This window comes from Acanthochromis polyacanthus, chromosome 15 (assembly GCF_021347895.1).
Source record: "Acanthochromis polyacanthus isolate Apoly-LR-REF ecotype Palm Island chromosome 15, KAUST_Apoly_ChrSc, whole genome shotgun sequence".
Lineage (NCBI taxonomy): Eukaryota > Metazoa > Chordata > Actinopteri > Pomacentridae > Acanthochromis > Acanthochromis polyacanthus.
The window spans coordinates 17,164,448-17,177,116 of NC_067127.1; the positions used below are offsets into that span (position 1 = coordinate 17,164,448).

At 42.0% G+C, this 12,669-nt stretch overlaps 2 protein-coding genes across 6 annotated transcripts in view; one reads left to right on the top strand and one right to left on the bottom strand.

Annotated features, from left to right (window-relative positions):
* The window catches only part of LOC110949304 (signal-induced proliferation-associated 1-like protein 2), an 88,742-nt gene extending 79,508 nt beyond the window's left edge, over positions 1 to 9,234 (bottom strand). Inside the window, exon 1 of one of the 5 annotated variants that reach the window (XM_022191261.2) lies at positions 8,947 to 9,234. The gene's annotated coding sequence lies outside the window, so the exon portion shown is untranslated. The remainder of the gene's footprint in view (positions 1 to 8,946) is intronic. The other 4 variants (XM_051959773.1, XM_022191258.2, XM_022191263.2 and 1 more) reach the window with 4 other exon arrangements.
* A 543-nt stretch (positions 9,235 to 9,777) lies between these two features.
* map10 (microtubule associated protein 10) lies at positions 9,778 to 12,483 on the top strand. Its single transcript, XM_022191257.2, has one exon. It carries the CDS (start codon positions 9,878 to 9,880, stop codon positions 12,347 to 12,349), a length of 2,472 nt encoding a protein of 823 aa, XP_022046949.2. The 5' UTR covers positions 9,778 to 9,877; the 3' UTR covers positions 12,350 to 12,483.
* Positions 12,484 to 12,669: the final 186 nt, after the last annotated feature.

Below are 12,669 nucleotides of genomic sequence, written 5' to 3' on the forward strand. Positions count from 1 at the left end.
AACTGGCCAGATTTTACAACTGCATCCCAAATAAGCACAGATTTCCTTATTCCTCACTTCCTTATCTCTAAACTGCAGCAGGCTCTGAAGAATGTCACCAAGATGGCAGCCTCTGGAGTAAGCACCAAGCGCTGGCAGCGCTATAACTTGCACCAACACAGTGGAAAATAGGAAGTCTTGCTTTCACATTGCTAGATTGGTAACATTTCCAGCAGGGTATGATAAGACGAATGACCCCCACAGGCTGCTGGAATAAACAAAATCTTAGTCAACCTGTCTGGTTAATAAGATATACAAACAGTCCTTTAGCACTTTGTTGGGTAATGTTTATGTCTGACCTTGAAATATTTAAATTCTCAGCATTACTATCATCCCTGAGAAACCACAGAGAGTAACACTATTCAATATTAAATCAATAAGAAGCACGGCCCAGTATGAGACTCCTGGGGCAAAATCCCATCAAGCAGAGGCACACGGCACAGCATTCTTCTTTTTCAGCATCTGAGACTGAAAAAGAAGCCATCATACGGAAAACTATCTAGCCATGGGCATGTTGTTGACAACAAAAATACCGTTGTGACCAATCAATAGTGTAGCAGTAGTTCCTGAAATCAACAAACAAAGCAGGGCAGGCTAACCAGGGAATCAGCTCTGTTTGAGCAGAGGTAAACGCAAGATGTCTCCTCAGGGACCCCAGACTCACAGCCTTTCAGTGAAAATTAAACAAAATGAAAGGAAACAATTAACCGACACTCATTTCTCTCTTTTCAAACCCCTTGAAAATGTCAAATGTCACCACCTGAGAGAACAGATCTCTGTGTGTGACCTAATGAGCAGCAGAGTGGAGTAGAGCCCATGATGTATTCTTATGAAATATTTTGTAACATTTGAATCTTTCTGTGAAAACCCCCACACCCCAACAAGTCAGTCAGCAGATGTGACTCTTTTGACTCTTTTTCGTGTATAGTAAAACACTGAGAGCAAAATGCTGTAAGAATCCCATAGAAGCCTATGCATGAGCAGGTTGATTCCATCTATCAGTACATAAGATATCCAATAAGATTTCTTTTTTTAATAGAGCATAATGGAGAAAAAGATGCTTGGGTTGATTTAGAAATGGTGTCATCACATAGCCTGTTGAGCAGAGCAACTTTGACTCAGCACTGTGTGCAGCACATGTAGCAGAGTGTGCTTCACAGCCGAGCAGATGGTGGTGCAGATTCAACTTTCTTCATCGTATGCTGTTAACTACAAACAAATTGCTGGAAAGTTAATAAACAATGAAATCATCATTTTACCTCCTAGATACAAATATAACATATTCATCTATATGAAGAATACTGGGCAATACATCACTATCAACATTTTTTAACTACTTAAAATAAGCATCTGCCCCAAAAATCAAATGTCAGTGGGGCTCTAGTGTGGAGGAAAGAAAACACACTAACTTTTAGCTTCATGTAAATATCTGAAATATTCTTCAGTGTAAAATATCTATAAACATGTTGGGAACTTACTTTGACCTCTGACCGATGATGTTTGTGTGTTCCTCCCAAACACAGATTTACTTGAGACAGATGAGAACAGTGTAATTATACAGCTGCTCCTGTGGTCAGATATACAGCACCTGGCTGTGTATCCAGCAGTTGTGTGTTCACTGTGTTTTGGCGAGCTCAGCGCTGAACTGCATGTGGCCCTGCAGTGCTGTTTACATTTCAGAGTGGTTCCAAAGGCTTCCAGTAAACATGGCCTGGGGAAGGTAAGCACCGACCGAGCACACAGTGTAGCCGCTGAGCATCGTAAGAATTCCATACAGTTCTCTAGCTGGGACCTGAACATAGTGTCTGGGACACTTCTTGCCTGATTGTGTTACGTAATCTCTTATTCTTCCGCTGTCTCTTCTTTTAAGGCCGTAAACCTACATAAAGGCAATCACTCACTGCCCCTCTAGCTCTGGATACCACAGCATTCCCCCCCTGTGGCTAACCTCCAAATGTCCATAGCAGCTTTCAATACATTTCACCGGAGGGGGGGCAGTTGATCTCAGACAGTGCGATTACAGAAGCAAGAGAACAGAAAAAAAATCAGGCCACTGTCACTCCAGATCATTATCCTCCTTCAGCAGCCTTTACAGATCGTATCAAAGGAAGGCCAGTCGAACTGATGTTGCAAAGTAAAGGGGGAAACAAAAACAAGTGAGATGGAATATACTGCTCTAGCTTTGAATTAGCTCTGCTTGGCTGAGCCAATGCTCCTTAAACACATCATACCGTCGCTGCAGCCCCAAGTACAAGGAAAGGCCAGGCTGACTGCCAGCCATGCACAGTTCAGCTTCTTTCTGCTTTAGCCTTCCCTTCTACTTTGTGTAAAAGGGTTTCCCATACACACCAGTAACTCCAGTATCTCAGGCTTGTCTAAAATAGTCAGAGTCTACTGTGTCTTTGCTAATAGCAACTTACAAGAATAGGCCAGAGGCAACGTCATGCGTAGGGCATTCTTGTGCTCCAGTTAAAAAAGCTACATTATAATGTCCTGGTTTAATCGTGGGCATAATTCAAAAGAACAATCTGAACTGAACTAGATACAGAGAGAAAATACAAATATTTCGAAGGATATCGAGGGCAGTATGATGTTTATTTAAACCAAATGAAATTCTAGAAAATGAAAAAAAGACTCTTGGAAGAATGCTATAATGCTTCCAACTTCCTCTTGCCAACACTTAAAAAGGTTGCGGTAGCTGTGCGCTGCTGTCAAATGAAATTACACCATCAAAATTATACATTGCATCACATCGCTTTGAAACTCACAGTGAAAAGAAAAGCACAAATGGCCAAATTTGCTATATAGTTTGGGAAATCCCAGGATAACTAAACTCATTATCATGATTTATGGGAGCAGAGGAAATACAAATATGAACAACATCCTCCTCCCAATGTGTTTCATCAGCACTTTCAAAAAACACAATGACAGACTACAGACCGTGACTAGACTTTCTAATTTGTCTCATGTCAGTGAGCTGGCAACATGAAAGGAACCAACAACAAAACAGACACTTTCTCACAATTGATAAAGGACTGTTTAGGAGAAAGTTCCTTCCTGTAAAATAGAAATCCTGTACATTCCACTCTGTGAACAAAGTCGAACAGGACAACTCAGTGGCGCTAAACAATACAGAAAACAAAGCACAAAAGGAGTAATATTCAACTTCATGGCGTGAAAATACATTGCATATTTCTTATATTTGTAAGCCTTCAGCTATTTGTCACTTCTTTTACCCGACAGTGTGATATCCAGTGAGGCAATGCTGCAACTGATGCAGATTATACTGAATTTTAACACAAAGCTACTGCTCAGCGACAGTGTAAAAGCACTGCAGTGCGCCGGTGAGGTTAAGTGAAGGATACTGGCCCCGGCAGCAATGCCTCAGCAGTTCACACACACACAGACACGCACGCAAACACACTAAAGCAGAGCACTTTATGGCACATCTGTCACGGCTCTGCTCCATTTGAGTTGTTAATTACAATCACCCTCTATCAGAAACAAGTCAGTGTACTTGTACGCTTTGAAGCAACTCGTCCGACGGCTATTTGCTCCTTGGCTTACTCGGGCTTGATTTGACAGTCAAGGGCGCAGATGTTTGCATGGAGGGTTTCGTGCCATATTGGCCTACATTTTAAGGTTACAGGACCAGCTTATTATGTCTTCAAGGCACAGCATGACTAATACTATATAAATAGATGTTATGAAATAAATAGCATTATGACTAAAATGGGGAAAACATCGATAATCCAATAAAGTGAGGAAGGATTCTGTCCACTATGCAATAATAAAATGTATTCATTATTTTATCATTACTATGAATTGTATTTCTACATGTGTATTTCATTTCTAACAGTATCTAACAGTTTTACAAATGAAGTAAATATACTGAGGTTTCAATAATTAGACAAAGATAAAGAGAGAAAGTCTACAGAGGCCATGATGGCATTCAGTCTGGACTCTGGCTGCATCCTCCACACAAAGTCCTGTCCATCTATTCAGACAGGCCCTTTCTTTTTCGCTACAGTAAGAAGGAGGTATGCACAGCGGCACTAAACCAAATCCCTTCTTATCTCCCATTGGAGGCTGGCCACGACTGCAGAGGTCAGTTGTCCCAATTGTCTGGGCCTGCTGAGGGGAACACAGACTGAGTTAACCCCTTGGGTCACTGCTGGTCCTTGGACTCAGTGGCCATCGGGTTAATGACTGGCCAGCACTCATTCTCTCCATTGTGGCCCAGTGACAGACAAGTAGACAAAACATGTAGGGAGGGTCAGCAACTTTCAGTGGTCCTTTCTCCAACATTCCTGATATGGACACTAATGAGTCCCTGAGGGAACATGGGGTGCAGACATAATTTATCTTGGCAAGACGCATATTCCTATATGCTTGACTAGTGCAGATCCATAATGCATGAACATGATGTTTTTTGGAGCCATATTGTTAAATTATGGGCTTGGTAAAACAAAGAAAGATTCTTCTCTGCTCATAGCTCTGACAAGTTGGGTTTGCACTGCTGTCCACTGGGAAGAATTTGTCAGGAAAGGATAAGAAATTTAACAGATATATGGATAACTGGCGGACTGAGGTGCATAAATGGCAAAAGATGGTCATTTTCAAAAACCTTTAATAATTATGATGTTGTCATTCCTTTAAACTGGTACTGAAACCAAGATTTCACTATTGTTTCAGGCATCTGGAGGAATATTTACATCTGTATACTGTCAAGGCTTCATTTGTAAACCACTGTACTACAGTCCAGATCAAATGTCGCTCCATATTTCAGTTGTGTATGTCGGATGAAGCTTAGTCCAAAAAAACAAAACAAAAACAAAACATGTCAGGTTTCAAAAGGTCATGAATTACATTACGGTCAAGTTGGTTTCGTGACTGTGACATGCAGAAGTTTCTAATGCATGGAATAATGCAATATGTCACAGGTTATTCATTATCTGTACTACAACAGAAAGGCTTTCAAACAGCTGTAAAAAGGGCATACAGAAGAATATAGCATCCATTGCTCCGGCTGAAGTGATCAGAAGACTAATCTGTTCCATTAATGGCCGGACTATGCATGAGCAGACAGGGATGGTAACGTCGGTCATCAGAGGGCTCAAACCTTCAACCCCCACATCACAGTCCTTGGCTGTGTGTCACCAGAGGTTGACAGGGTCCTCACCAACACTGACACAATCAGTATTTGACTTCAGTCATTACACCATCTGCTCCATCCAGCAGATTCCCCCAGAAGCCATGGTGCTGTGTTTTTACTCAAATGTGCCTGGCACGACAGCAAGCCACTGGGTGAGCAGCAAAAGGGTGGCAAACTGAAGAGCAGAACAGATGCAAGAAGTAAAAGACAAAAGGGATTGGCTGATGTAGCTGCTACGTTAGCAGCTTCTACCAAGATGGCAATAGTTAATGTCATTATCATCTAATCTTAAAAAAAAAGATAACCATGGAAACGCTCAAAATTCTCCCATTCATCTGTAGAAATAAGTTCAATTATGTGACTCCTGGTATTATATCTGACATTGCCATCTGTGTCTAATCTATACTATACATCAGTGAGGTTAGATTACCAGCCATACATCTGCTAGACAAACAAACAAGCAAGCAAAGTGGCACGTAAGGGCAGCAATCCACATCGAATATGTCCCTAGGAAACGCACCACAGGCCATAACATCTCATTTCTGCATCACATAAGAATGAAATATGGCACTAGGAAGGGCTGTTGGTGTCTTACTGCGGTTCCCTGACATGACACACGCCGGCATCTGACCCAGCTGTTAAACACGGCGTCTTAATACCGTTACACTGATTACATGAGAAATCGTGTGATGTGCAGCACACACAAAAATGATCGACAACCCTACGAGAATCCAACATGCTAATCTCAAAGCAGTGAGAGCATCAAGATCATTTAGTAGCTGTGTTTCAGTTTCATTTCACAGAGAACCATGGTTTATTGTTGCTTTTTTAAATTCCAAACTAATTGGAGGTATCATTAGCAACGGAGGAGGCAGTTTTGTTGCCTTTATATGGTGCTACAAGTTTGACATCCAAAATTAAAAAGAGACTTACTTCCAGCCTGTGCCTACTCTGAGCACATAATGAACATCGCTCAACAAACCACCCACATCTATCACAAACAGACCCCTAGTGGAACAAGGGATGAATTCATAAGAAAACATCATCCTAATGACTTCATCTATGCTTTCCGTGACAATGAGTAGTGAGCTTAAATCCTTCCATAAATCCAGACTGCCATCAAAACAAAGCCTGACAAAAAAAGACGGAGAGAAAGACTGACTCTCACAACAGGAGCAGGCAGCATGTGATCCCTTGTCTGCTGGTTGGTTGGTTTTGAAGCAACAGGATTTGGTTGGGGAGGCCTATTGTGACTCCTGGCTAGCCAGACAGCCAGCCGGTCAGCTGGCGCACACCAGACCGGGCTTCCTGATCCTCGTCACATGCATGAGATGTGGGATCTGTTGGAAATGTGCACGATACACGGTTTGTTTCTATGGTACAAAAAGGAGAAATGCATCACCCCTAAAAAAAAATAAATAAAAATCGCGGTCTGAACCAACCTATAGTGTTCTCCAAATCATGATTAGTCAGCACACAGGTTGCAAAGCACCGTGGGAACAGAGACAAACAAGGGGATAGATCATGAGACCAGCCAGACGAAGTGGTGTGGGTGTTACAGCAAGAGGAAGAGAAATCAGCCACAACTGTTAAGTAATTTTTATGTTCGGGAAATATCTTTACAGACAATTTCTGTGTCACAAACCAAAAGATAACGCCTGTAACTCGAGTGGGGCGTCTCCGAGGCCACTTGGCCAGAAGACATCCTAAACAGCTCTGCAATGATAGCAACTGGTTATGGCCTGTGGGCATGTTACAGGAAGCCGTTTCTCCTGCAGACCTGACAGGTGCCTTATTGTTCAGCTGAGCATGCATTGTGCACATAACTTTATTTTGAAAGACATATCTATCCAGCTCAATTACCCATTGCCTGGCAAGTCATGCAGAAGGTGCTGTTAGAAATAGATGAGAACATATTTCTTCTTCAGGGCCTTCTCCGCAGCCTGTTAATGGCAGAATGCAACAGATCTCTATTCACGATTGAAAGTCTTATCCTGGCAATGTGATTATCAGAGCTCCAGTGTACTGCTGGGAGAGGGTTAGATGAGGTACCTAGCCAGCCTCATTTTCAACAACATTTGGGAAAATCTTGCTTTCAATGTATCTTTCATCTATTTGTAAAAAAAATAAATAAAATATATATATGTATAAGAAGCCTGCATTCCCTTCTGCAGTGTAACAAAACCACAGACTTTCCAATAGAAAATTAAACAAACCAGGAATTGAGTGAAGCACTTTAAATTAAAGCTCATATAAGTATTTGGTGCATGACAACAGGGAAAATGGTTACATTAACGGGGTTGTTTTTCACTTTTGCACACAATAGTAGCAAGATTTTCACACATCACTACGGATGTCTTTATTCAGGTTAGTGGTCAGTTGATAGATTGGCCTGCTAATGTGCAGACCTGTGGTAGCTGGAGTTGAGCCAAGCATTTAAAGGAAAAAATGTTAAATGATATTGCAGGCCATGAACATATCTTAGCCATCTTAAAAACACTCCTGTGCCTACTTAGTTCAGCACAGCACCACGGAAAACTAATCTTTCCCAGACATAAAACCCTGTGAAAAATAATGGTGTCTTATTGATTTTAACGCTCCAGGAGCAGAAAGCTCTGTATGCTTGATTTGTTCAGATGGGATCTACACAGCCAAAGGGACATAAAGCCAGAAAACAGAAAATTAACCAATGGAAACTTGCATTTAAAAATCAAACTAGTTTTGTTTGCAGCTTGCCACCAGCAAACGACTGGGCCTATTTATTTCCTTTTATTGGCAATTTAGTTACAGTGGAGGCTAAACTTCCTGCAGGAAGACAGCAGAGGATATGGCGCTGGAAGACAAACAACATTTGACTCTCTCTCCCAGGGGAGTATACAGTACAGTGTATGTTGAATAGGCCAGCAATAAAGCAAGATTGTATATGCTGTGTACAAGCAGACTGCCCGGTATTATTTATGGAGAATCCAAACAACTGTGATGTAAGGGGAAATTGTTCTTTGTCTGGACATACTAACAAGCTCCTGCTGCAACAAAAACAGCAAGAATACCCCAAGTAAACACATAACACAAGAGCAAATTGCCTACATAAATAAAAACACACAGCCACTCTGTTCCTCTCAGAAAAAAATGGAGTATGTCCTGTGAGAGTATAGCTGTGGGTTTCACCTCCAGTCAGAGTGTGAGGGCTTTATTACCAGCTGGACAATAGTGCCTTTATCGCCCCCCACCGTTTTCATGGAAGCACGCCACCGAACAAATTCATTCAAAAATATTTCTGTGCAAACCCAGTACAGTTAGCACCACTCCTCCAACACACACACAGACCACCACCAAGAATGAGACGAGTAATATCAGCTAGAAAACTAAACAATAAACCCTGAATGTGTCGATGAAAGTGAATTTAGTTAGCAGTGGATAAGGTTTATATGGAAGGTTAACATAGTCTGTGGTACATAAACAAACAGGAATCAAGTTTAAGTGACCAGCAACAGACACAAATACAGGCTATAGATAGTCTACAGCTGAAACATCATATCATTCTGCCATTTTACGTTCCTCCCTCAAATTACAGCAGCTTAAAAGCAACTTTATCCTTTGTGTTCCCTGTAAACCACCGACAAACCAGTGAGTTCCCCTCGTTTCACTCACTCTGTAGCTCTCGCTCCCCCACTTTTAGCTACAGCCGCACTTTTCTTTTTTACTTTCTTGCTCCGTTGGCAGGCAGAAAAAAAAGACACTCGGGCTTTTACCTTCCAGTGTGAGCGGAGTCCTGTCCGGCTTCTGTTAGTTATCCTTTAAAGGGTAAAAACCAGCTGAAGTAGGCGGTAGTCGCTCTCACATCTCCCTCGTTCAGTCTCAGCCTCCAGACTGAAGTCGTACGGACCATAGCGATACCCATCCAGCACCTACCTCCGTGATGACAACATGCAGCGGGAACAGACTCCGCCCACCCCGGACAAACTCTTACCCCGCTCCGGTCTGCTCTGACTAATTATTACTCACACATACACACGTGTTTTGTCGGCTGATATTGATGGGAAACCAACAGAGCATTGTCCGCCACAGACTAGAGGAGAATAATGAGCTTGTTAACTAAGTCTGGTAGCCTTTACTGGCTTTCACCACTGGACTATTTTAGTCTATAAGCCCATTAAGCCCTACAGTGGCACCATCTGGTGAACTGCAGGAAAGTTGCTCTCTTAAACTACCTAAAAAAAATTATTGTCTTCATATTTCTTCTTTCTGAGCTTGAGAAATCCTCTAATTTGTTAAATATGTCATTTTGCCGCTGTTTTTCTTTTTCCCTTCGTGTAAACTTGTTCACTTACTCCCACTGTTACTTTAATTCACAAATATAATGAACATACTAATTATTTATTAATATAAAATAGGTGAAATTAGCATAATACTAGAATTAGATAGTACTATGCTAATTTTATTTATTAATATAAAATAAGTGAAATTAGCATAATACTATCTAATTCTATTATAAATTAGTGCTGAGTGTTTATTAAAAAACCTCTTTAAACTTCGTTTCCCAGACACCCCGCGCAGTTTTATGACGTAAAATGCTCGCGACTATTTCATGTTTCCATGGAGCTGACAGAAGCTAAAGGGTCGAGTTTGCGGATTAGCTAACAGCCTATTAGTTGCTTCTTTTGTGGTCAAACAGCTTTCAGGATGTCTGGACAACATATTAGCGATAATTCCGAGACTCTGTTTTCGTTTGAGCTCATGGTGGAGAATATACGAATCGAGAAACATTGCAAAGTGTCCGACGAGCTGGCTGTTGGAGTGAGACTACTGGATTTCCCAACGCTGCTAATTTATCAGCCTCAGCAGAGCAGTAATAGTGTTAAACAGCCCGAGCAGAATGAAAGAGACAAGCGGGGAGAATACGCTTTTCACAGAGGCAAGTCTTGCTACTTTAAAATGAACCTGAACTCACTGCACGTCCAGCTATCTAACACCCCTCTGTATGCGATGGTGTTGGACGTGAAAGAAGAGATCCCCAGATTAGTTGGCTCCTCTCTGATATCATTGGCCAAAGTGATGGACAGGATCGGGCAGGATGTGACTGAGTGTGGGGTTTCTACTCCCTCCTCTCACAGAGAAAGGGGGATTGTTGCTATATGCAACCTCACGGGGGAGAAAATTGGATCGATATCTCTGAGTTATAAACTGTTATGCCTGGGAGCAAGCTTACTGCCACATATCACAGAGAGGAGGGGCCTGGAAAGCACAAGTGGAGGACTACAAGAATGTGTCAAGGAGAAAAACAAATCCACTGAATCATTGCCTCTTGACTGTGGTAATATGGGATCATTAACACTGGACAAGTGTGACTTACGCAGAGACATCCAAAACAACGGACTAGCAAACACAAAAGTCATGTTAAATGAGGATAAGCAGGACGATGATGCTGAACACAGACCTCCAAACCAAACTGAAGCTAGTTTTGAAGAGGATTTAACAGTATTCTGTCCCCCACATCTTTACTACAGTAATTCTGCAGAGGAAAAAAGCAGAACGGAAGAAGGGGATTACAAATTATTGAACATAGACTCAGAAGCTTTTACATTTGAAGATTCATGTTCTGAGGATGAAGGGAATGAAAAGGAAGCTGGAGTTTCAATGATACATCAGAAAGGGAGCCACAATACAAAAGTATCAAGCAGCCAAGAAACAAGTGGGGTTACCCCAAATGTCCTTGGGGAAGCTTTACGACAGTTGCCTCTGCTAAATGCTCTTCTTGTTGAGCTGTCACAGCTGAATGGGCAGATCCCACAGCAGTCCTTGACTGTTCATCCCAGTCTAGCTTGGATTTACAGGCCTGTTTCCACAGAGGCTTCAGCTGGGCAAGGAAACAAACCACAAAATACCCAAACCATGTCATTGCAGAAAGCTAAACAAGGGACTAGTGCCCATTTAAAACACTTACATCCCCCCAGAACTTGTTCTACACCCTTAAACATGAAAGACAAACAAGAACAAGCTTTAGTAGACAGCAAAAGTTCTACAAAATCTTCCAGGAAGAAGCTTGTATATGGAACAACTAAAACATTTAATTTAAGGCTGAAGCAGATTTCTCCTCTTAAAGTAAAACATCGAGAATGCAGCGACTTAATACAGAATGAAGCACAATTAAGTACGACCAAAGGAAAGTCAAAGCCGAGTAGTAAAACCTTAAAGTCCAGCAAAAGAAAATCTGTGTTAAATCAGAGCTCCAATCTCAATGAACACATTGAGACAGTGATACAGAGTGTCACAGTGGACTCTGCACTGCAAGGAACAATCACACTAAAGCAGAAAAACCAGCAAGGGAAAGTTCATGTTAGACAAGACAGAGACACTGAGAGAATGTCAGAAAAAACTTCCAGCTCTGAAAGAGACTTTAAATTTATTCACATCCCCCATGTGGATAGCGACAGCTTTCCCCAAAGCAATGATAAGAAGGAGCATCACAGCGAATCAGATCAATCACAGTCTGAGTCTGACAGGGGCAAAGAGAAAACTCAATCTGCAGGAAGCAGCAGACACAGCAGCCCAAAATCTTCATTTTCAGACCTGAGCAGGGCAGAAAATGAGGAGGCAGACTATGCTGATGACTTTAACAGTTTTGAACCCAGTGATGCCTACTCTCCTGACCTTGTGAGCAGTCCTGAAGCCTCCAGAGCCAAAACTCCAAAGTCTCCTGTCTTGTGCTACTCAGACTCAGCATCTGAAGGTGTCCGGAGAGCATCCGTCCTCCCGGTGCCTGTCAAAGCTCCGAGCTCTCCACAGCGTGCTCTGAGGGGTACCCACATCATCCGACCTCGAACGCACACCTCGGCCCTCAGCTTCTCCTCCGACGATGGTACCAGAGATGAGTCGGCTTCATTACAAGCAGCACACTTCAGAAAACTGACAGCAGCCAGTAGCAGAGTGGAATGGAGCTCTGGTGGCGAGAGCTTCATGTCCTCAAGAGGTCCAAGGAGTGAATCAGGCAAGAACAGCGACGCAGTTCGAAGACTTTCTGCAGAATCCAGATGCTCCTTTGAACCCCAGGAGGTGGAGGAAGTGGAGGATGAGCTTGGATCTTTGGATTTCAGAAATGAGTATCAGCATATCTCTAAGCTGGTGGCCAACAAACTCCCTGGGTACACTATGTAAAGAAAAAAAGCACACCTTATAGTAAAAATCAAAACTGCACTATTTTTTTCACTAAATCAAACAGATGAGTTGTAGTATTATAGTGTGAACTTGTGATGTCTGGAAATGTTTTTAATAAAGAGTGTTTGTAGAAATACTGTGATCAATTTCTGTCAGTTATTAAGAGGGTACTAGATAATCAGACTGAGTGCTGAATTATGAGTCTATTAGTAACATAAAAGAGGATGGAATATCTCTCTTTGCACACCGTTTATGCAAATCATTGAACTTTTAAGCTCTCATTTCAAGGTAGATTTGTTTCAAGCTGCAAATCTCCAAAA